The sequence below is a fragment of the Triplophysa rosa genome, linkage group LG12 (assembly GCF_024868665.1).
Source record: "Triplophysa rosa linkage group LG12, Trosa_1v2, whole genome shotgun sequence".
Classification (NCBI taxonomy): Eukaryota; Metazoa; Chordata; class Actinopteri; order Cypriniformes; family Nemacheilidae; genus Triplophysa; species Triplophysa rosa.
The window spans coordinates 19,765,459-19,792,565 of NC_079901.1; the positions used below are offsets into that span (position 1 = coordinate 19,765,459).

The following is a 27,107-nucleotide window of genomic DNA, read 5'->3' on the forward strand; positions in this document are numbered from 1 at the left end:
TGCCATTCATTTCATATTCGCTCCTGGATGTCCTTGCCTGCCAGTATGGTGATGTAAAGAGAATGGGTCACGTGACCTCTGGAGCTCTATTGAACCACCATGCAAGTAAAACAAAATGCATGCATTACCTCTCTGTCCCTGGAGTGAATATTATCTCTAGCCGAATCGTTCTGAATGAGTAAGCGGAGAGTTAAATATCAGGGGAGTCTGCTTTATCTACTACTAAACATAAGGGGTTTGGATGATCTGGGTAAATGGGGTTGAGTAGTGAACGTGACTGTATTTGGTGTGCTCCAATGATTTTAACACCTACTCAATGATTACAATTTACCCTGTTGAATCCATAAAACAGACGTCAACATATCAAGTTAAATCTCAGTACTTTAGGCATTCAGAGATTCATTTCATTTTTATATATTCGGACCATAAGGGTAGACGCATGAATGATTGAACTTTGCTAAAAGCGTGGAAGATGTAACCATAGTCACAGACAGACCTGCAGTCATCTCATCATTTCATACAGGGCTGAAGTATACCCTGGTGAGTCCTTTGGTTGCTAATACACAGCCATTATTGCCCAATACAGCACTTAACTGAGAATGATTTGGCACACAAGCAAACACACACACACACACACACACACACACACACACACACACACACACACACACACACACGTCTGGTTTATTATCTCCGTGGGGACAGTCCATAGGCATAATGTTTTTTATACTGTACAAACTGTATATTTTATCCCCTACCCCTAACCCAACCCCTAAACCTAAACCTAAACCTAAAGATCATAGAAAACTTTTTGCAATTTTAGATTTTTTTTAAATTATCGTTCTGTACAATTTATAAGCTTTTGTGCCCATGTGGACCTCAATTTTGGTCCCCACAGTGACACGAGTCCCCATGAGTTGGTGTGCGTTCAGGTTTAGGTCCCCACCGAGATATAAAAACATGAACACACACACACACACACACACACACACACACACACACACAAAAGGGAAATAAAATGGTAACTCTTTAAAGGGGCTTTCCATAAAATTATTAAATGCATAAGCTAATAAACAGTATAACAATATATGAAGAGTTTGGTTTCAAAATGAGATTCAAAATCATGTTTATTGTGCATTCCAATTAATATCAATCAAACTGCAGTTGGTTTGTTTTGATTTAAGTCATAATAACTAAAAAAATACAGCTAACTAACACAATAAAACACAATAAAAACATAACATGATAAAAAACATGATTTTAGTTATCTCATTTTGGAACCAAACTCATCTGTTACACCATTTCTGAAATCTGTAGCCTATCATTATAAGATAAAAACATCAGTTATTGGCTAAATCAAATCTACCTTCTTAGGGAAAGTTTATCTGATTTATAATTTGAACCTTTAAGATAAACATATAAAGTAACCTGCAACTTATGTTAGAAACAGAAATGGCGATAGAGAGTCAAAAGTTACGGATTGTAGCCTTAATGTTAGGTAACACAAATACAATTGTTTGTTTGTTCATGTTCGCTAAACTATAGATACTGCAACTAATGGAACACAAACGGAAAACAAACGGAACCTTGTTGTAATTAATAAATTCTTTATCCTTAAATCCAAAAATGGACACAAAATCCAAAATGCAGTCAATGACTTGCAGGTACTAGTGACGCTATTAACTTATTATTCAGCAGAACTATTTTTTGCAAGCTGTAAAATTAACAAATTTATCAAAATAGTTCCGTAAAGAACCTTTAACATCCGAAGAACCTTTCTGTTTCACAAAAGTTCCTTATGGCGAAAAAAGGTTCTTCCGATTATAAAAAGGTAAGAACGAGATGGTTCTTTAAAGAACCTTTGACTGAATGGTTCTTTGTGGAACCAAAAAATGGTTCTTTCATGGCATCACTGTGAAGAACCTTTTAAACACTCTTAGTTTTAAGAGTGTAACTACATTTTCAAAGTGCAGCTTTATAAATTATGAGTGTCTTGTAGCACAGCAGGAATGTAACTTACCCATCGCTGATGATAGTGATGACAACTTAGTGACATTTAGTCAGATATCAGTCAGCTCCATCTGACATTCTCCTCATATTTTTTGTTTTGGGATTTTTACTACAAACATCTGCTCTGGAGAAACTTCGAGCCAGCTCATACGAACATTAATGAAAAACAATTTTTGTTGCATCTGGCTCATTACCCAGGTGGACACTATTACCAATATCTCTAATGGGACCCTTAATCTGTGCTGTTCAGTGTGATAAAGTAAACATTATATCACAAATTGGTGCATTACATCCTTCTGCCAAACTTGTCACAGCCGCAAGCCAAAAGTGCAAGCGAAAAAGTAACTTCAGAAGTACAGTTACAGAGTGCTTCTGCTATTATGTTAAAAGCAGGAATACATGAGAGCCTAACCCCAGCCACCCACCCACACGCAACACACACACACGTGCAGTCCCTGCAGCATGCATGCAACTAAAGTGAGTGAACAATGACAGCCAAGCGAAAGCGTCCAATTAATCTGTATTCATCAGAGATAACCATCTGCATTTATCTGAGATCATAATCCTAATGTAGTGCTTGTGAAAAGTCTCTCCAACGTGATATTCTGAGGTAGAGTGCAGGTGGTGAACATAATTGGTTTGTTTCATCAGCAAGACGCTCTTGTTCTAATACAAAGAGAATGGATGTTTAGATCCTGAAGAAATGTATTTTCCATTCATATAGTGGAGAACATTCAAAAGCAGCGTTTTCATTAGGCGTCTTGTTTGGCAGCAGAAATTCAGATCAGATCATTATAAAAGTGTCCGCATTTCCAAATGCACAATGAAAAAGCCTACTGTTTGTATTTTAAAGAACAGTGGTGAAGTGCTGTACAGTCCCAGTAAAGTATGTCAGATCATGGTGGTCTGCTTCATCCTTCACAACAAGTGGGAATTGTAGTGTGCAGTTCTCAAGAGACAAAGAAATTCGTGGCATTCTTTTAGGTAAAATTACAGCACCGAGACAACGTAACCTTAACTCATTTACATCAGGTGACAGAAAACTAATTACCTAATTACAAACACAATTGCTCGTTAAATGTGCACTAACGGATAAATAGCTCGCTGCAAATATTCCTCTCACAAACAGCAGAATTTAAAAGGCCAGAGATTGCCTATCATTTCTATCGGGTATTGCTTACACCTTCTGAAAGCATAAATGAGTTTGGCTATATATCAGCGCCAGGTAATTTCCTCCCTATGCCACGCACGATATCAATAGAGATCAAACTAGCAAGTTCAATCATAATGCAATGCATCGCACCACAGAAACGTTTCAAACGGATCGACCCGATCAATAGAAAACGGGATTAATTTTGCTACCGCACAGGTACCGCTGCAGAACGTGATCGGCGTGATGCTATAAACCTAAATCAGATATTATAAACTGTCACGGCCACCAAAAACGACCGGTAAAAACCTCACGCCTGTATTCTGGATGGTATGTCGGGCAATAGAAGCAATTTAAGCTCAATACCCCAAGGCTGCTCGGGGGTAGAAGTTCAAACATTTTTTTCCATCCGAATCCAACAAATCACATCAGTGGATTAACTGTGGGAATAAGTGTTGTGTTTAAGCCTCTCGGTTCTGATGTCACAGGTCAAAAATTCATGCTCGCGCTGGCCTCCGAGTTCAGCTAAATTCTGCTTTAGCTACAGAATGGCAAGGCTTGCCTTCTTTTGCGATGTATTACTGCAGATTAGCAATGAAAGAGTGTGTGCGCTGTATGGTAATGATGGTGGAATAATGAGAACATGCTCTCGTGTTCTCCTATTCTGCTGTTGCTTGTTATCTCTCGTAGTCAGTGGTCCAGAGCAACAGGTTTCAACCACCCTACACCCACACGTGCGCAAACAACCATTGCATACACAATAAAAACGATCCAAATGTGAAGGACGACACTGTGCATTCCCAGCTTTTCTAATCTTTAATGAAGCTGTTTACAAACATTACATCCTAAAGCCATAAAAATATATTTAATACCATATCTCTTTTAATATATAAAAAGCACATTCTTAGCATAACAATTTGAGTGAAATGTCGAATTAAAAAGTTAACAGTTTGCTAAATTTCTTATTATTTGGCATGGACCATTTCAGCCAATGCAATATCAAAATGTGCCAAAATGAGTTACAACGTCAGTGCGATACGTTGGCTTACATTTGTTTATAGAAAAAAAGCCAAATTTTATATCTTTTAGTTCTGTCAAATTGATTAATCCTGATTTTTTTATGTTTGTTTTTACAGTATATAATTTACTGTATGTGTGTGATATGTGTATTTATATGTATATAAATGCATACACATACATGTGTATAATTGGCAAATATTTACATAAATATATATATATATATATTGAAAAAATTTAGATAATGTATTAAAATAAATATGTATTACTCATATTTCTTAAATGCATGGGTAGTTGACAAATATACCACAAATGTGTGGTGTAAGAGCACACATTTTATATTATATTTTTCAATTTTAGATGATAAACACAAATATGAACAATATAAAATATTATAAATAGTTTGTTTTCGAAATAATGTCACATCATTGGACACATGTACGATTTATTTGTCAACTACCCATATACATGTATTGTTTGTGTATTATACACATATAAATGTATATATATTAACACAATCATTTATTTTGGAATCGAATAATCTTGATTCATTTGACAGCACTAGTATCTTTTTAAAAAACTCCACAACTTTACTACCTAGTTCTAAAATGAATATCCCAAATGTTTATTTTGGTCAATTTTAGACCCCCACTGTATGAATGTGCCAATTATGCAATTCAATTCTGACGTTCAGTTTTTGGTTCTTGAAACAACAGCTCAAGGAACATAGCAAGTCATAGCATGTCACAAAAATCCCTCTCCAGTAACATCCGTTAAATGTGTCACAAACATGAGAGAAAGCAATCCAAATTCACTCTATTTTTGTCTGATTTTCGTCTTTTTTATCACTTCGCTCTGATTTAATTTGAGAATTGGGAAACATAATGTTCTGCCATCACAGAACAACAGCTAGAAAAGAACCTTGGGCTTATTAAATTTTAATAAGGTTCTCCAGGCAACTTTCTCTCACCGTAATTGTTTTGTGTATTTCCCCTATGGGGACCCCGCTTGTTTGTTATCGACACAAAGCCGTCGAAATCACAGCCAATGAGCTCTCTCACCTATTCCCTCACTCTAACATTATAAAATAAACATTAAATTAAGCATTGAGTAAGCGTGAAGATTCACCTAACACCTAAGCGGATCCTGAGATTTCTCGATTTTAAATGTTATCAATATCCTTCTCAAATGTTCTTCCCTAGAAACAACGTATTTAGCTTACAACTGCTGCACATTCTGATATCCCATCGTTCGGTTTTATTGACACACAGTATCTTATTACAGAAGTGCAGTATTATACAGTATTCATTTGTATCTGGAGCTACACTGCCAGATGTCACAATCGATATTACAAAAACCCAGCACAACCACAATGGTTCGTAATATTGTGAGAGTCAGACATTAAGCGATGTTATTTCCCATCATTCTCCACAAGCATTGCATCATGTCGTGCTGGTAGGTGGACCGCATGAGAAATAACAGTGTCAAGGTATTTGTCACATGGCAGATGTCACACCATCCTACATCATAATGTCACATGATGCATGTCTTACCCACACAGATGGCAGGTCAGCAGTGAACCTACAGGGGTGTTTTTCCATTAACGTATCATTAGTGCCTCATTTGCATAAAATCACCTACGATTAATAGACAACAGGGCAGGCGATTTCTTACGACAAAAACAGAATGGAAACAGAACCAATGGACCACTGAAAGTTAACTTTCCTACCACATTCTTCCAGATGAGAAACCAGACATCATTAGTTAAGAGAGAGCAGAGAAGAAATCTGTTTCCTTCACTGATAGCAAAACATTTCTTTGTGGAAGAAGAACGTCTTGCAGTGTCTAGCAAGATTGACACAACAGATGCATACAGTAAAGTCTTTGAATTGTCCTTAGACAGTATAAGAATATTTACATTGACTACACAAACAAACTTAACAGTGCCACTTCAGTGCCCATCTGTATGAATGCTGACAGTATTAATAAGCAAATGCCATATGCTCACCAACAAGTTACCTTGTTGCCTTAAAATTTTAAGTTAGTTCAACTTAAAAATATTAGTTCACTTAATGAATTTGTTGCAAACTCGTTGTGTTGACTAATATTTTTAAGTTGAACTAACTTAAAATTTTAAGGCAACAAGGTAACTTATTTTTTTTTAAGTTGAAACAAAAAACAACAAATTATTTTTTACAGTGATAGGGTAAGAAGAAATATTTCTGGTTCCCCAAACAACCACTCGCTCAATAGTTTTAAAAGAAACATTTCTTTCTTACTTTCGCAATCTAAAGAACCCCTTTCCTTTTATGGAACAAAGGTTCTTTGGCTGTTAAAGGTTCTTTATGGGACCAATTAGCAAAAAAAGGTTCATCTATGACATCGTAAAGCACATTTTTTAAGGGGCATATGGCTATTTCCAGTCACGCAACCTTTTAATAACGACAAATAAATGGTTCTTTAACTTGCTTTTTTTACATAAGACATTATTAAAAATCGTACATATTTAATGTAATGCTATGACAAAAAATAAAAACATGACTGATACCTTTTGGCATTTGCATGGGTGTGTACAGGTGAGGTCTTTATCCATTTAAAGCCAAAAGTGCACCGCTACTGTACATCACCAGTGCCATGTCACAAGTGATGTCACCCTTTCCCAAAAACCTTCCCACCTATTGGACAATATCTGTAAACTCAATTGAACTGCATCTGATGCCTGTTGTGGATTTTACTGGGTGTCTATGTGGTGATAGAGAAGAGGATGTAGCAAATGCCAAACAAACAAATTGCTAAGTCAACACAATGCCAAGCACATGCACCCGCTGGCATAGACATGGCACAACAGAATTAAAATCAAATGAATGTGTGGTTGTAAAGAACAAAATAATTTATACATGCATTATTTATTAAACTGAGAATCTTTAAATTACTCTACGACTGTTTATTATTTAATATCGCTGTGCTTCAAATATTACCTGAGCCCAGCTATTATTTTGTTTTGCAAGCTCTTGAGTTAATTGGACCATGAAAGTGACAGGGATAAACAAAACTGACTAAGCCAAACTGTTCAACTGTTTAGTGCTTATGAATAAAAGGTCATTATAAGACATAATAAAAACTAAACTCAAATATCCAACAGGCACAACTAAAATGCACTCCACAGTATAGGTAAACATAAATATATACTGTGCATGTACATATGACTTTGTTTTGCCTACAGCAGAGTTCTTTGATGTTACTAATAACAAATCTGCATTACTTCAAAACCCATAGCATTCTGAGCCCTGCTTTTATATATATTTATATATTTCCATTAAGTATCTTAAGCTCAGGGTTTGGGATAAAGCATCTGTGTTTGATCTGAGGAATCGCTAAGGGAATAGAAGAGGATTGGCATCTTAATTTACCATAACAACAAACTTCAAAACAGGTTAATTAAAAAGATGTCTTTCTGGACTTCCGGTTTGGGCAAAAACAAGATGGCAGTGTGAGATCGAGCTGCTCCCAATATAAGGACAAAAAGGGCCTAAGCGAACATTAATACTCCAGTTTATCTTTTCTAATTGATGCAGAAAAGTCACGGGCCATGACAAGACACAAACAAAATCAATCTAAAGGCAAGAAAGTCAGACCACTGAAAGCACCTCAGAGGCTAAAGATGGCGAATCGCTAACGAACCACAGCGAGGAGGAAGAATAGGATATGGACGTCGACCTGATGATGATACTCAAAGAAATAAAAGAGTTCCGTCAAGACAACAAGAAACAGTTTCAAGAACTGTGAACAAGAAAATGAATAATACCCTAAAAGAAATCGGTATTATTGATATTTGGAGAAATTTGCACCTGACTGGGAGAGATTATACACACTTTTCTGCACCTCATTCGACGTACAGCCGAATTGATTACTTCTTCACTTTTCTTAAAGCTAGACATAGAATTAACTCATGTGACATGGGAACAATTGATATATCTGATCACGCACCTGTAGCAATGACAATTAATATTAATGACAGTATAAGATCAACCCTATGGAAGCTAAACTCAAGTATTCTAAATAATCCACATATGAAAGAAAACCTTAAACTAGAAACTGAAACTTATTTTAAAGAAAATGATTAAGGAGAAGTATCGGCAGCAATTTTATGGGATGCCTTTAAGGCAGTACTACGAGGGAAAACTATTGCCTATACTGCTCTATTAAAGACGAGACAAGGAAAAATTGAAAACCTGGAAATACAACTGAAAGAGGCGCAGAAAATTCATAAGAGAACAAATGATCCTGGTGAAAAACAGAAAATTAAAAAATTACAGAAAGAGATAGATGATATACTAACAGATGAAATTCAACGTAAATTGGTATTTCTAAGACAGAACTACTATGAATCAGGAGCTAAATCTATGAGAAACTTAGCATATAAACTAAGAAAACAGCAAGCAGATTCAACAGTGTATAAAATAAGACCCTCAAACTAAGATCATACAGTATAAATTGAAAGAGATACAACAGAGCTTCGAAACCTATTATAGAACTCTATATTCACAACCAACAATGCAAAATGAACAACATATAAAAAAATCTTGCAAATTCAATAAACTTGCCGAAGGTCACTGAAGAGCAGAATGCCAGCTTAACAAAAGAAATCACAGAAATAGAAATAACTGAAGCAACAACCAGATTAAAAGATAACAAAAGCCCAGGTACGGACGGATACACATCGGAATGGTATAAGACCTTTCCAGAACAGATTGTCCCAAGACTCCAAACAACATGTGACTTGGCTCTCCGGGGGGATTCCCCCTTCTTGGAGGGAAGCTACAATCACAATCATTCCTAAAGACACAAAAAATAAATTGAAGTGTAAAAATTACCATCCAATCTCAGTATTAAACATAGATATATACACGTCAATATTGGCTAAAAGGTTAGAGAATGTATTGCCTAAAGTTATTCACCTAGACCAAACAGGGTTTATTCGTCAAAGACAAATGCAAGATAATATTAGAAGAACACTGCACATCATATGGCATATTCAACAGTATAAAATAGAATCTATGTTTCTGGGACTAGATGCTGAAAAGGCTTTTGACACGGTTAGATGGTTGCATCTATATAAGGTAGTAGAAAAGTTTGGTTTTGATATTAATATTATTAAAGTCTTTCAAGCACTATACAATAAACCAACAGCTAGAATTAAAGTAAATGTAAATCTGTCACAAGAATTTATTCTAGAAAGATCTTGTAGGCAGGGATGTCCCTGTTCTCCACTTTTATTTGCCCTATTCTTAGAACCGCTAAGTCAATATACAAAACAAAACACAAACATTAAGGGAACAAATATGAATGGAGGGGAACATAAGTTATCCCTTTTTCCAGATGGCATATTAGTCTTTCTCGGACAACCAAATAAATCATTGGAGGCTTTGATGGAAACACTAGATCTTTTTGGAAAAATATCTGGCTACAAATTAAATGTACAAAAAACACAGGTATTAACCTTTAATTGTCAACCATCTGGAAATATAAGAGAAAAAATTCAGTTTAAAGATTCAATTAAATATTTAGGGGTTCATATAACTAAAGATATTACAGAGTTATTCGATGCGAATTACAAACCACTACAATGTAAAATGAAATCAGATCTGTCAAGATGGAATCTTCTTCCCTACTTAGAACTACATTCTAGAATCAAATCAATAAAAATGAACATAGTTCCATGATTTTTGTATCTTTTCCAAACACTTACAATAGAAGTTAGTAAACAATATTTCATTGACTGGGACAGGCTGATATCACAATTTATATGGCAAGGGAGAAAACCAAGAATAAAATTCAAGACATTGCAATTAGAGAAAGAGGAAGGAGGCTTTGCCTTGCCATGCTAAAAGAAATATTACCATGCGGCTCAATTACGACCTCTATTATGTACATGTAATCCAGATTTTAAAGCTAGATGGAAAGAAATAGAAAATGATAATCTTAAAAGACCTCCAATAGAATCTTTAACGGAAGATGAACATTTGACCAAGATATACATAAAAGAATTAAACCCATGGACAAGTAACCTATTGAAGATTTGGCAAGAGATAATTCAAAAGAGTAATCTCTTAGAATCAGTACCAATATTAGGATGGCCTGCATATGATTCAACATTTACCCCAAATACCATAGATGGTAGCTTTAAAGCCTGGACAAAGCAAGGCCTTACAGCATATTGTACCTTCTTACACAAAGGAAAAGTGTTGGATTTTGAAACACTTAAACGAGAATACTCTTTGAGTAATCAAGATTTCCATAGGTACTTACAAATAAGACATAAAATTCATAGTATTTATAAGGATATTAATGAAAAGGAAAACAATAACATTATATCTTTATTAATATCAACACATAAAGGGGGTAATATGACTAAAACAATTACTAAATTATATAAAAGGCTACAAGACAATAAACTAGAAAACACACAGTATATTAAAAATAAATGGGAAATGGAAGGAAATTTTGAAGTTTTGGAAGAAGAGTGGAAAAGTATTCTTAAATCACAGTGGAAGACAACTTATTCCACAACTTGGAAAGAATTTGGATGGAAAAACATCACCAGATTTTTTATCACTCCTGAGCAAAAAAGAAGTAAAAATGCAGCCTGCTGGAGAATGTGTGGCTCGAATGACGCTAATCATAGCCATATATTCTGGGAGTGCTCTAAAATTCAAATATTCTGACAAGAAATCCATAAGAGCTTAGAGAGTATATTCAAGGAGCCTATCCAGTTCAGCTTCTTAACTCTATACTTTGGTCTAACAAATCTAGCAGACAAATCTGATAAAAATTTGATGAGAATTTTGTTGATTACTAGCAAAAAGGCTATAACTAGAAAATGGCTACAAATGGAAACACCAAAAATTAAAGATTGGTTTGGAATAGTGTACGAAATTTATAAAATGGAGAGGTTAACAATGAATCTTCGAATACAAGCTCAGAAATTTACCCAGCTATGGGGAAAATGGATAGACTACATTTTTCCACTAAGACCTGAATTGATATAGAAACTAGGATAAATTAAGAAGAGCAAGGAAATCTTAAGAATGGCGAAATAAGGTCTAAAAGGCATGAAGCATGGCGAAAATACTTGGAATCAAAATTGAAATGTCAATTTTTGGAAATAGAGTAATTTTGGAGATAAATACTGTACATCATCCTCGTGTTCTTTGTTGTAAATAGTTTATAAAAAAAATTGTCATAGAGCAATAAATCTAAAACTGTGGGGCGGATCTAATATCCAGGTTTGTAATAAATAAACGCTTGTAGTTTTGTTATCATTTACTCATTTAATATTATGTAAAAGCCTAATTCAACAAATATTGAACCAAAGATTTTTCTCTTTTCTTTTAATGTCCCATTTGAAGTCCACCCACCTGTAAAGAAATGTTGCAAATATAGTAATAAAAACTTTTATTACGAAAAATGACAGATCATTAGAACTCTTAGAAAAGGTCTTCAGATATTATTTGATTATATATTTAGTAAGTAATGCAATTATAAGTGTCCAAATATGTATTTGAGCAATAAGCAATGCTAGACTTTATGATACATAAAGTTCCCTTAGGGGTTTTGCTGGCAGTAACACTAATCTATAGTGATGAATTGTACAGTATGCTGTTAAATTGCACCCAATGACACTGTAATATCTTTCACTGTTCCAAAAACTTTCTTTATTACATACATTAAAAAGGGTGGGAGGTGTTGTATCTCATCTATGCGTCATCAAAAAAAAAAAAGCATGTCTGTCAGAGCTATTTTTCCTCTCGTCTCCTACGGTCATCTGCTGTCAACGGCTGGTGCAAGAAACCCTCAAAAGACCTCTCAGCATAACAGCTGTCAGTCTCTTTTGACATCTGATAGAAGAGCGCGTGTGCTGGGCTCGGATCGGCACGCTCCAGGTCAATGACTGTCGGCAGCTTTTTGACTCCTTGACGGAAAAAAGAATGAGAAAAACAATGCATCGAAAGGTGAGACGGTTCTTTTAGAAAAAACTGCAGAAGAGCCGAGTCAGGTGAGGTGAACGGCCACCGTAGAAGCGCTGTGTCAATCAGTATAACGAATTAATGAAGTCTGTTCAAATTTACATGTGTCGTTCCAAACCAATATGATTCTCCTCAACAGAGCACAAAAATACAGTAGGCGGAATTTTCAATCTGTTCGTTTTAATACAAAAGTAAATGGAATTTTTTTTATTTGAAGCCATGCATTAGCTTTGTGTTAAAAACGGACTTTAAATCCAGATTATTTTGGTCACTGTATGCCTTTATTGTATTGAAAAGTGCAGTGTCACCCTTCTGCTAATCTCTTTTGAGTCCCACAGAAAGACGAAAATGGTTTGGAATAACAAAGGAGCAAGCAAACGACAAAATGTTCATTTTTGGGGTGAAACGTAACCATAATGTCCTTTAGTGTTCCTACACACTTGAATAACCCTCTTATAAAACCATTTTCTGTCCACACACCTATCATTTTTTAATCTTTCAAGTGACCTATGCTGTCATATGGCTATTTCTGTGCTTTGGACCTGAAAGTACAACTTCTGCTGGAGGCGGACCTGTCAATTTCCAGCACGTCGCTGAATGGCACATTTTTTGCTCACCGGTGAATCGATCTGCGCACAGAAAGCCACAGACACCAGGGATCAGACTCTTACTGCCTCTCCACAGCCCAGGGCCCGTGGCACCCAGCCAAACATCCGTTCAACCATCAGAACCTGAAAACAGCAGCACACACAGCGCGACCTCAAAGGAAACGCATACACAGAACTGAGCTCCTGCAATTTTCCAGTCATATTTTTTCATCTATCATCACCCGAGTTGCAAAGCGTTTTATCACAATAGACGAAATAAGGTAATCACTTACAGACCGACAGCTTTCTGAAAAATTATGAACTGCATACTCTGATAGAGTCATTGTTCCTGTCTAGATGCTCGGCGGCGCTGGTTACGGAGGTGGGTTATTACGGCTGTCCATATAAATGCCCAATTCGACAATCATCAGCAAATACGGTGCAATTTTAAGTAGCTGAAAATCTCCACTGAAGTTGAACAGAAATAATAAGGACATGATAAAAAGCTTTTGATGCTTTCTCGAAAAGATGAAAGAGAAAATGGTATGGTTTTTCTTTTTTTACCCAAAACAACATGTGCATGCTGAGTCTCTTGTGGTTTCCTTTGTATTTTTTAGACTTTCTTTTTGGTATGTAAGACTGACCTCTCCTTGCACTGACATAAACAAACCCAAACTCACACACACTCCCCAAGCAAGGAGACAGAAGTGTAGCATGGATTTATCCCGTTTGTCAGCCTGTAACCAAAATATTGATGGACTCAGAGATGCATTCAGATGAACCAGCAAAAACACACACACAATTTCTCACAAAGTTTCAGGAGCTGAAGTCAAAACTATTGTTATTAAATTACATGTTACATAATAACACAAAGGTCTGCGTATCGCTGCTGTCCTTCTGAAACCTTGTATTTACATATTTCTTGATTATTTTGGCATAAATCATTATTATTAGTCACCCTTTATGTTTGTCATAGGTTTTGCAAATATCTAACCAATAAAACGTATTAAAAAGTGCTAGTCAACACAGTGTTTAATCACTTAAGAATGACAGTGTTTTTTCCATTCCATGAAAAACAGCGGTATCGTAAGCTGTTATTCAGAGTTTAATCAAATATTGTCTGTCTATTATTAATCAATTGCAGTGTGTGAAATTTTGCAGCATCTAGTGGTGATGTTGCGAATTGCAACCAATGGCTCACTCCCTTTTTTGCCGAAGGAAATAACATATTTACGAAACGCACTCTGTAGAGCAGTTTGTCCATTTAGGGCTACTGTAGAAATAACGTGGCAAATTCCATGCAAGGTGACCCGCGGCGTATGTAGATAGAAATATCTCATTCGAAGTCTTTATACACCTCTGAAAAACATAGTTATGTATATTATATTGCACGTCTGTCAATAGATCCTCCAAAAATTACACAAAGCACATTTGAATTAAATACCATAGCTAAGGTAAATTACTGTGCATGTGAAGGTGTTGATGTGAAATGATCACGTTCAGCATTACCAATCAGATCGCAGACTGATAGGATTCCCTCTGAAACAGCTTTAAAAGCCAATTGTTCAATTCTTCACTTATTCAAATTTATGGCAAATAAGCCTAGGAATTCCAAGTGCTCATTAAAATGTATAAGTTTGCCGTTGACCTTTTACGCGGCGAAGATGTAGCAGATTCCACTCTAATGGTTTGGTTTTCCGAGTTAATTTGAATAGGCGACTGTCGAACACCGGAGACCATTAATTCCGACACTTTGTATCAGCGTGAAACATGCTACACTCTTTAAATTCTCCTTCAAAGCCGCAATTAAAAAGATCATGTTACTAATTGATGAACACACGCCTCACAGAACAGGCGGTTTTGAATTAAACATGTTTGCTTATTTTGCTTTCGTGAATGGGTGTTTGTAAGTCCGGGCAGATGCAACCTCGATTTGCATCCGAAATGTAAATTCCCCCGCTAAGTAGGTTAGCGAGTGGAGTGGGGCCATTTTGCATAGTGCGGTTTGCTACTGCGGAGGAGATCAAATGGCAGTCAGTGTGCCCAGGGCGGACAGGGAACAGCTGCCAGTAGGGTCCGCTCCCCCAGGCCACCTTCTTCTCAATGGTGTCCTAGAACTCAATCCCATTACCTCCCTCCACAACCAGCCTGCCCGTCCTGGAAGTTTTGGGTCAGCGCTCAAGAAGGCGAGCGGACAAGCATCAGAAGGTCAAGGCATCCCTGCAGGAACTATATTTAAGCAAGTGGGAAGAACAAGTTTTACCAAAGGACCTCAAAGGCACACAGCATCCATCTAGAGGGACTTACAGACACCCCAAGCCAAAGAAAATGTCGAGAACTTTATGTGCGTGTTCTTGACTTCATTCCTCAATGTTCTTTCCATCGCCAAAATGTTAACCCTGCCTAATCTTCGGAGCATTTCCTAAAGCACATCTTTGTTTGATGGCCTGCCCTCTCACACCGTGTAATTCTCATGCCCTATATTTGAGCCCAAGGTCAGAATTGCTCACATTGAAGGTCACTCAAGTGTGAGACAGGCAGGCACAAATGTACACACACGCAGTGTGAAACAGGTGGACTGAGATCCTCTCTCGCACACACACACGTGCACGCTCACACAAGTGTTTGCCTCACCCCGCTGACCCCTCTCTTTACTGAAGGGAAGCACTCTCTCTAGCACTGTAACCGCTGCACTGTAATTACCGTCATTTGTCAAGCATGTGCCTGATTTATAGTCAATTAAAAATATCCCCAAAAAGTGGCAGCGGGCCGTGTTGTATGTGGGCTGCGTGATTAATGTTGTAAAATAACAGCTGTGAGAGGGGTGTGATCTGAAAGAAGCCATGTTGAGAGACTGGGGTTCTTCTACACAGGGCTTGTGCTACACAGAGAGATAAAACATGAATAATAATAATACAAAGTTTTTCTTTAACCACTTTTCAATTTTAAACACAGCAATTAAAAGAACAGTTCACCCCAAAAATGAAACTTCTTTTATTATTGATTTATTTATCCCAGATGTCTCTGACTTCCGACGATTTAATTGCTAATTAAAAAAAATCATAACTTTATCTCCATAAGTTCAAAAAGCACATACAACCATTGTTAAAGTATTTCAAATGATTCAAGTGGGTTATTGAATATGTTCTGAAGTGAAACTATAGGTGTATGTGTATGAGAAAACGTTTTTTTTTCTAAGCTAATTTTACTACACTGAAACCCGTAAGAGTGCTAAAAGCAAACATGGCATCACGTCATTTGAATAAAGCACATAATGGGTGTGTTTATTTTTTTTATGGTTTCCTCATAAACGGTAAGCGTTTCTCTTCAGATGTATTCATTTGGATTACTTTTATAATAAATGTATGTGCTTGCTGGAGCTTCAACAGATTTAGACCTACACGTGGACAGAAAGTATAAAATATTTCTATTCAAAAATCTTTTGTGATTGACTGACAAAAGGAAGGCATATATTTGGGAACTTTCATTCAATTTGTTTAGAAAATAATATTTGTATAGGTCATTTGTTGGCGAGTGACATTGTGAGTTTCTAAGGAAAAGATGTACTTTTCCTGGTTAAAAAAAAGGTTAATAATTAATTATTACAATTTAATATACTGTCATAAAAATACAATGGTATCTCCACCACTGTATATTTTTATGGCTCTATACCATTAATACATTTTTATATAGTCATACTGGCTTGTTCAGAATCAATAAAACAGCTTTGACTAGACTAATAAAACCATGACTGCATTTAATACCATAAGGCTGGAGGCATCTTTAGCAAAGGTTCCCATAAGCCGTCATCATATCTTACCACGACAACAGCACTTTTCAGTCATTTTACAGCCAGTCAAGTCTTTACTTAAATGAGTCTGCTTTTCTACATGTAACACTTATCCTTGTAAATGCAAAGAGCAGCAATTATTTCAAACCAGCAAGCAATGCCAAACACCGGGTGCACTCAAGACGATACAATAAAAGTCAAGCACAACACAGCAAAGAAAGTCAAACATCTTTCCAGGAAGAGGTACTTAACAGACTAAACCATCAGCAGCCACAGTGCCAGACCTGCGGAGACAACGTATGAACTGAGAGCTTTCAAACGCTGACTTATTGTGTCTTTATTGGCCATCATCACAACAGTCTCACTGCTATAAGGCTGATAGTAAATCAGACACTCTGTAATATAGATATGTCTGTATTCAAGCTGAGACTGGTACAGAGATCTGGTCCTGTGTGATGTAATAGTGAGCAACAAGAATAAATACGAGTTGATGTTTGAAGTGCCAATGGGGAGCCTGAAAAAACGTCCCAGGCTGAAGCAACAAACACATTTCCATTAAGAAACTTCTAGCTCCAGTCACTTCTGAGAAGTCTTATATTACGCATAATTTTCACACACTCATTTAAATTTACTTTAGTAATGGGTTCAGGTACGCAAAACGCACATGGGATTAGCAGGCGAACTCTCAAAGAGCCAAAGTTTTGCGAGAAAAGTAAATCAGGCTAAACCAGTTCGGTGCCCACTGAGGAAAAAAATTAATTGTGCGGTTTTCAGGCTGCGACTCAATACTCACAGGTGTCACCTTGTACTTTGATATGTGATCTCTCTCTCTGATCTGCGTCGGGTGATATTCTAATTTCCCAGCGGCGGAGGAGTTTAGAGCCGAGAAGGGTTTGTATTTTTGGGCCGAGCAGCGGCGGGATAATAAGTGTGTGAAATTGGAGCTGGTGTTGAATTAACGGTGAGGGGCTCTGGGAGAAGAAAAGATCAATCTCATTGGCTTTCATAAAATTGCATTCCAATTTTTCTTCTTCATTATACTATAGGACAGGGAGGGTGGAGATACCTACACTGTGAGTATCCAGAGAAATGAGAGCACGGCACTTTATTGGATTTCAGCAATATAAAAACGATATCCTATCTGAGAGAATGCTCCGTTTCTGTTAGTGCCTGCTCAAGGTTAAGCATTTGTGATTTCTAATTCCGTTTGCAGAATTTGATTGTATGAAAGAAAGTAATAACATTTTAATTTATATGTACAGATGGACTTCTCAGTTTACATGCTATATTTTCACATTTTTAAATGCATTGAATCTTCAATTTAATGCGAAGAAATGACAAATTAAGATAACAAATTCTTTTATTACACTGCTTATTACACTCTAACCTCTATCTTTATTTACTTTCATTAACTTTCGTGTTACCTGAAACTTTAACATTATTCTTTTGCTGACTTGCTTTGAAACATATGAACGCATGCACATGTACGCACACATTCCACTATCATTGAAAACCTCTTACAGCACAATCGTCCTTCGGATGAGACGTTAAACCGAGGCGTTAAACCGAGGTCCCGACTCCCTGTGGTCATTAAAGATCCCATGGCACTTCTCGTAAAGAGTAGGGGTGTAACCCCGGTGTCCTGGCCAGATCCCCTCCACTGGCCCTTGTCAATCATGGCCTCCTAATAATCCCCACCCTCTGAATTGGCTCTATCTCTCTCTCTCCTCTCCACCTATAGCTGGTATGTGGTGAGCGTGTAGTGTGGCTGCCGTCGCATCATCCAGGTGGATGCTGAGGAGAGACCCCCCTCATATGATTATAAAGTGCTTTGGGTGTACAGCAATACACAGAAAAGCGCTATATAAATGCATCATTCATTCATTCAATATGAATAGGTCAAAATAATAATAAAAAGCTTTAGGAAATCTTTATATGTCCTCTGATAGGACATTGTGTAAAAACGTAAAACCCTATTAGATTAATCAAAATACTCATTTTATTGTCTCTTATTATGAGCTATAAGAAGTTCTAAAGGTTTAAAAAAACGTAAGCATATACATAAACAACAAAATCATGCCTTTTCAAACATACATGCGATACGAATTCATATTAATGTTCACCATAGGCATTTAGACCCCCGTGCATGGTTTTAATTCATTTTGTTGACCCGGGACTCTCGTCATAAGTACCTCGAGACTCCATCCGCATAATTACTGCACAGGACTGACCAAACCGGAGGAAAGAAGAGCAAAGCATTTACATAAATCTGCATATGTCACCTGTACAGCTGAGTGCCTCTGACACCAGCGATGAGTCACCGGCAGCCACACACCTGCAAACGCAAACTCACCCCACACACACGCTGGTAAAGCGCACACACACAGCAAGACAGCGCTCTTAATAACCTCATTCCTGCATGATGCTGTTACAACAAACACTTGTGTCTGTGATAACGCTTTATTTTAAAACTATAATGGAAGTGTCCAGGTATTCTGAGTTTGACACACGCCAGTGTTGCTATAATGCTTCCTGCAAATTACTGCAATTTTATGCTAGAAAACAACTATTTCATGTCGTAATCCTCTATAACTTGCATATGTTTAGCAATATAAGTTATTTCAGTTCACTGTGAAATTGAAATTGCAGTTCAGTTGTTTTTTGATTATTATAGCTTTGAGGCAATGCAGGTGTACTGGAAAGTTAACAAAAGAAATGTTTTCCACATATACAGCCGTGGAACCACTTTTGTCTTTAATCGGCATTTCTGCATGTACGGTATTGTGGCGATTCCAGTCCAGTGTCTGTTGAATTTTAACAGAAACAAACTACAGGAATGACATAAAGTCACCCAACATCAATGTGAAAGACACATGAAAGTTGTGAAAAATCAGGCTTATTCGATCATATATTCATTTTTGAACTGATCCTAAAATACATGTAAAACATTAGTGTTGTGTTGTTTAAAAACAAATACTTTTCTTTATCTTTGCATTCAAGATCTGCGAATATGACTGAATAGTCAATTTGGCCCGTTTCATATTTCTGCAAATAAATGCAAATAAAAACAATTTTCATTTGGACTTTTTTCAGTTGTCACTAGTTCACAGAATGAAACAAAATGATCTTTTTATTTAAACACGGATCTATAAATAGTAACTTATCAATCGATGGTATATCCAGGTTTTTAACAAATCAAATGCTCTCTAAACTGTTTCTGAATGAATGGTTTAAAGTCTATTTTAATGCAACTTCAATAGAAACTTTCATAACAAAATTCAACATACTGTAGGAAAAATGCAGCCTGCAGCCTTAAAACCAAATGATATTTGTAGCAGATGTACTTTTCTCAAGTTTCTACGCACAGAAATTCAAATTCTTGATCCTCAACATTTCAGCTGATAAAGTCCTTATCACAGCTAAGCTTTCTGAAAACTGTGTATTTTCCTGACGGAGAGATTGCGCTTTCACAAACAATGCAGCGTGATAACCATCTCTGCATTGAAATTTAGCTTTACAACCTGATTCGCACATTTATCGTTCTGAGACTGTTGCGTTCGGGAAACGGGAACGTTTTCGTGTATTGCGCTTTGCTGAGAGGAGCATATTCAAGGTAATAGAAGTACGTGAAAGATACAGGGAGACCCAGTAAAGCGGAACTGAGCTCTGTCCCTGTGTGCATGGATCGCTGGGTCCCAAGATGACAAAACGCCTCACCGCACTTCCCAATCGAACAGAATAAAATCAAAAAGATTGAAGGAACAAACTTTAGGCAAGACTGCTGTATAGGTGATAAAATATATATTTTTATATCTGAAAAAGTTGCACTTTTCAATGCATTTCGGGCCTGATGACTTTGCTTTCACCGCGTTGCTCCTGCTGTCAGCGTAATAGTCTTGAATGGTGTTTCCTGTCAGCGTAATCATGTTCTGTAGCTTAAATAAATTGAAATTCAAAGGGAACAATCTTTTGTAAGGACTACCTCTATTCTCACTGTTCTAATTACATGGATCAATGATCCCCCAAACCCGGAAAGCTGGAACAGCGGTCAAACCGCCGGCTCCAAATCGGTGACTGCGCGCAAACACAACAGTCATGCCCAGTCACACACACAAACGTGCAGATAAAACGCAAACTGCAGCATCCGCAGCACTGTCTTGGCAGACTACAATGCCCATTCTTCTTGTAGCTGTGCAACCTGTTGACACGACTGTCAATTTGAGAAGTGGAGAGGAAAGAGAAAGACACTTTTGGCAGAGACGCTGGATTCCCACTGGGGCCGCAAGCTGTGCCAGCAAGGCATTACTGCCTATCCCAGAGGAGTCAAAGAAAAGCTTGAAGACATTACTAGGAATCTCGGAGGGGACGCGGACCAGTGAATTGTGACAATCATGAAGAAGTTTTTTGATTTTTTTATCAACTATGGCAGGACTCCACAAGAGCACAAAAACTCAGATTAAACAAATCGCTTCTGTTAGCCCACAGATCTGTTAAAGCTTAAGGTTTGTTTGTGACGTAAGACACTAAAATGCTGGATTTAACCGACCTTGTGTTGATCAAAACATGAATGACTTTCTTTCTTATGTGGAACACAAAAGAAGATATTTTGAGAAATGTCTCGGTGGTTTTATGTCCGTACATTGAAAATCAATGGAGGCCAGAGTTGTTTGGTTACCAACAATCTTCAAAATATCTTATTTGTGTTCTGCAGAAGACTGAATGTCTGTCAGGTTTGCAATGAAATGAGGGTAAATAAATGATAAACGATTTTTCATTTTTGGGTGAATTATCCATTTAAATAACCAGATGTTACCTCAAAGTTAAATGAAAACTGGATTATAAAAATGACAAAAAACCCCGGCAAAACAGTCGTATAAGCTCTACGGATTTCCCACAAAAACAGTTCATTGTAGTACAAACCCCTCCCGCATGTATTCCAACCTGTCTGAGTGTATGTCTGACTCTCACCGCGGGCGGCTCTGACCTCCGCTTCGTGTCTGCTCTCCGGCCTGATCTGCATTCACAAGCTGTACAGGACCTCTGGACATCCCTGATGTGAACACCACTGAATAGTTTTTTCATTCATTTTATTAATTTGGCTCAAGAGGTGGGCGAGTTATAATTCCACCAAGCATAACACAGTGTTTATCATTTCTTTGAAGAACTGATTAATATGTTATTGCTCTCAAAGCGCTCATGGTGTTGCCTCATTGTTGAGAGGCGGTGTAAGGGTGTCCTGTGGGGAAGTACATGCCTAATGTGTAATTAGACTGTAATTTAATTAATCACTTTGATTCTTGGAGTCTCGGGAGAGTTTATTGTGTGAACGCCGAGACCTGCGAGGAAAAGGAATTCACTTGACAAGAATGGCTTTCTTTCTTGTGTTAAATCACTGTATGTCTTATTTAGATTTGGTAGACACTAATGCAAAGCGACTTACATCCCATTCAAGGTGTACAAGTGTTCCGTGGGGTTCAAAACCACAAAACACACAAAATCAGCCCATCTCCACAAACTGTGAACACCCCATCAAGCTCCAAAATACAAAAATCATGACTGATGCACTACATTTTTTAAAACTTATGAATAATTTAAACTTGATTCTCCACATTAAGCTTTGGGACATATGGAAATGTTGGCCTCCCTAACTAGCCAATAGGATTTAATTATGTCACAGTCGAATCGTGATTTGCTAGTCGAAGGTGAAAGCAAAGAAACACAAAGCAAAATCTAATTCCAAATTCATGAGGTCTGTAAAGTTTCTGTTTCTCTACCTTTTTGTGTTTTGATAACATCTGTCTTAAGTGTCTCTGAGAAACTATGATGCAGAAATCGTCTGGTTCCTCCCGCTACATCAGCCAGATCGTCTATGCCGATCGCTATGCAGAGAGTTGTGTGCTGTGGCAAGCGTTCCTCGAGGCAGACAGTGGAAGAGTGGGGAATCACAAAGGCTTTGTAAACATCCACAATCAAGCAGAATAATTTATGAGCACCCGAGCATTTTGATGTTTTGTTTGGACACTGCGGCTTTTATTTCCTCTCTTTTTTTAATAAATGAATAAGTATTGCACTTGATAATGAGAATAATAAACAATCAAAATTCACCAAAGCCTTGGGGAACTGTTCTTTCTCCAGCTGGCGTACACATGTGATTCAGACAGACAGAAAGAGAGAGAATTGTATAATTGTTGATGACATCATTGCTGTACCTTGCAGCAGAGGAACATCTCTGAGAAATCCTCCGTTGTACTCCGCATGATATTCCTTCTCCTGAAATCCTGGTTCACATTCAGTCTTGTCCTCCTCTTCCTGTGCTCCAATGCACACAGCCTGAAAACACACAATACACAGTAAAATATCATCATTTTGACAGTCTTGGTACCCGAACGACAATGAAGCAGTGTGACGTGATGCCCAAACGTTAACATACTACATTCAGTTCATTTATTTAAGGGTGAAATTGCTGTTTGTGGAGGATCTATTGACAGAAATGCAACATAATGTAGATAACTACGTATGTCTTCAGGGGTGTATAAAGAACTAACATAATGAAGCGTTATGCTTTTATTACCTTAATAGAATGAGCTATTTGTATCTACAAACACCGCGGGTCCCCTTACATGGAATTCGCCATGTTGTTTCTACAGTAGCCCTAAACGGACGAACTGCTCAACAGAGCGTGTTTCATAAATACGCTAACTCCTTTGGCAAAGAAGCAAAAACGTGACAACATCTTAGTCCTGTGTCAGCCACCGTAGTGCATCCAAAGGGAAACCATTGGTTGTAGTTCGTAGCCTCACCACTAGATGCCGCAAATGTCATACAATCGACATTTTAATTATTGATCATCAATCTTGTTTGTACAAAATATGTTTGCATTGTGATGCCCTTTGAGAAATGTACACCGAACACTTATCTAAACCTTTTTCCATACCTAACATTTCAATTATTTCCAGTACCGAACAACATTTTAAGTTTTCTGTATAAACAAATTGCAGTCTTTCAGATTGTATAAGTAAACCAAACAACAGAGATTCTGCCTTGACTGTGCTCAGCTATTCCATCACAAGGACTTTCTCTCTGTTTTTGAAAGAGAAGAAAACTCACAGAGTTATTCAAAACCGCACAGCTAAAACAAGAGCACTGACCAAAGCTAGAGTATTGTCATTTAGACGGATCAACGGGTCCATTTTCTGCCCTTCCCACAATGACTAAATGCTGCTTTTAGAGCAAGTGAAATCACAATGACTCTGCTGAGGGCTTTTCTGGTCGATTATACCAATTTTAGGTTCCCTTACACTTAGCAAACCAAAGCCTTCATTAAGAATTAAAGGTAATCATGCAGCTTTTAACATCGGAGGAAATTGCCGTGTTGGGGTTTTAGGTGGACGATAAAGAGAGAGAACGTTTCTGAGAATCCCGTCAGCCAGACGGTACCAACCCTTCAGTCCATCTTACTGTCATTTCCTCTTTTACTCCCACCAGCATTATTACTCTTTCACACCTGCTTTTGGCCTCCATCAATCATTCTTAGGGCCGGAGGAAAGAGGGGATTCTTTCTGACAGTGGCCCACCCCGAACGCAACCATCCTCGGATGCGTGACTCCGTTCCTCTTCGCAGTTCAGACGGAATTTCAGAATCCGCTTTCCAGCGAATACTTTCAACACAGATTCAATACATCAGAAACACAAAGCATAAATCATCAGTGCTGCATGAGACGTAAACATTTCCATTCATGAATAATGCAGGCTTCGACTGGCTTTCTTTTATCATTTAATAAACCCACATCGTTTTCATTAGAATCATTATTTATGACAGGAAATGCCTCATCCTACAACGGCTTTGTGTACGCTTCATTTATGTCGGACTAGTTGAAGGATAAAAGCTGTTGGGGCGAGGTTAAATAAACATTTTTATTCGTTTTTACATTTAATGAAGATATAAATATATGAGCCATGGTGCATATATGCAGGCAACACAAATTTAAAGGGATAGTTCACCCAAAAATGAAAATTCTGTCATCATTTACTCGTGCTCATGTTGTTCCAAACTGGAATAAATTTTGTTGTTCTGCTGAACACAAAGTGAATGGTGCGCCAGATCTGTTTGGTTTCCCACATTATTCACAATATCTTCTTTTCTGTTCAACGGAACAAAAAAATGTATACAGGTTTGGAACAACATGAGCACGAGTAAATGATGACAGAATTTTCATGACTCTTTAAGACTGACTTGGGCAATTTCCCAGAGCCATCAGCCTCCATTTTTCGTTCTCTTACTATCGTTCCAATGAAGGCAACAAGCAAAAAAGCTAAACACATGACATTTACAGTATACACATGCGTTCATCCATACGTCTTATATACAAACACGGGGGTGTCAAAAGACCAACAAAACACGCCGGACGTCTTTTCCCAAACCGTCGCCTGTTAGGCTGCGCCTTGTAAGGTCCCTTTAGCTGTTATTGAAGCTAATATCCAAGTCAATTAGGAGATCAGTAGAAAATGTCAAAGTGTTGGTTTGATTTGCTGTGCGGGAGAGCGCGGGGCGAGAAAGGCCGTGTAAGGAGCCAGCTGGGACGCAGGATGCACATTAACAGAGCTGCTCGCAAACAGCTGGTGCACCTCACTGTCTATTCAGATGAGTACACACATCGCTGGATTGTACGATAGAGCTCGTCCTCACTCAAAATGCCTTAAAAGAAAAACTTTCACCATTCAACCATGTTATTACTACAACTATTCAGAGTTTCGAGGAAAACCGCAGCTGAATAAAAAACAGCCATTTACAAAAGCATAGTCAGCAATACCTTACCCAGTTCTGTTTGACGGGTCCCCGAGGAAAAGACAAGGAGGGAGAAAATGGGGAATCTTAGCGTGCTGTATTTTGAGGGGCAAATAAATGCTTATTTTAGCTTATTTTTTAGGCTTAATGAAGCAAATCTGACAAAACTGCTGTGCTTACTGAAACGGAAGAAAAGATACTACAATTCTTGTCCTACAGGTTAATTTGAGGGTAAAAAAGCCATGTTTTGTCATCTCTTGTAAAGGCCTCCGAATCTCCCATTTAATGACAAACACATCTGGGCTTTGGGAGATCCTGCTTCCAAACAACATCTCCACTCCTAATAGCTCTTTCCATTCCTCGCACCGATCCTGAAGACCTTCAGGAGTTCATTTAATGGAACAGAAGCTAGTTTGTGGACTCGATGACTTTTTTGTGTTAGCTGCAAATACTCTCAGATCTTGGCTTATGAGAGAGCATGACAAAAATCTGAAGGAACATCCTTTCAACATCCATCAACAAAAATCACTGGACATTTGTGAAAATGTCTGCCCATTCTCAGACACTGACAGATACTAGTTCACCCAAAAATAAAATTACGTCATCATTTATTCACCTGTATATGACTCTTTCTTCTGTGGCGTTCAAACGAATATATTTTGAAAAATATTTTAGCGGTTTTGTGTCCATACAATGGAAGTCAATGGGGTCCAGTGTTGTTTGGTTACCAACATTCTTCAAAATATCTTCTTTTGGGTTCCTTCAAACTGTAGATCAAATCTGCAAATATCTATAAAATCACTTAAAATAAGTGGACTGAACTTAAAAGTTAAACATTTTAAGACTATGCAAGTCATCAATACTTCTACTTTTAACATGCAGAGCAGCATATGAATCCGACGGAGGGATGAGCATATTAAGTATGAATATCTGAAAAAACACCGCAGGGGAGTTAATGTGCCCATAAATACCTTATGTTCAATTCTGTAGAGCTCTATTTAGTTGCTTTTAATCTTAAAAAGCCACCCAGTGTGAATTGCCCTTGCGTCTGTATGTAACGCTTATAAAAAAGTTCAATCTGGTGTGAGCACAAGACATCCAATGGAAGAAGAGAGAAACGAGGTAAGACAGGATCTGAGGACACACCAAAAGAATGGTGTGCCCGTATTTCATGTGACAAAAGCCACCCGAGCACGAAGGTATCGAGCCGGACTGCCTTTATCTCTGCTGCGTGGCTGCTTGCAGGAAGACGGACGTCCATAGCGAACAAACCACCTGCTGCCTTGCCTCCACTCATCTCCGTCCACCTCCCTTCCTTCTCTCTGAACTGGAAAGCGTAATTGATTGCTTGGCATGTTCGTCACCTTATCAGCTCTTTTCTGAGATACAGCTGTGAGGAGACTTCATTAGTTTGTAATAATTTGACTCAGCATGGTTTTCTTATTAAACACAACTAGAGAAGATGACATTGGTGGGCTCTGATGGAATGGATGAGGGGCGAGAAAATGACAATGTTCCCCGCTGGTCTTGGATGAAAACATTTTAATACGTTTTTAACATCTGCACTTTTCTTCGAAAAGGTCTCGCCGCCTGCGAAGGGCACAATGGAAAAATTAATGTTGAGGAAAATGCTATAATGTAAAAAGAGCAGCCGTGTGTGGGTTATATAAAAGTATAACAATAGAGCATTTCTGTGCACTGATGGGGACTAACTAACTAAAGCCAAAAGCATAGAGGCATT

General features: G+C 37.7%; 1 protein-coding gene across 2 annotated transcripts in view; it reads right to left on the minus strand.

The window, feature by feature from the left end:
• The window catches only part of cdh13 (cadherin 13, H-cadherin (heart)), a 275,581-nt gene that overhangs the window by 172,602 nt on the left and 75,872 nt on the right, over window positions 1-27,107 (minus strand). For both annotated transcript variants that reach the window (XM_057348011.1, XM_057348012.1), the window contains exon 2: window positions 22,791-22,911. In XM_057348011.1, the coding sequence (XP_057203994.1) occupies window positions 22,791-22,911 (121 nt within the window). The remainder of the gene's footprint in view (window positions 1-22,790; window positions 22,912-27,107) is intronic.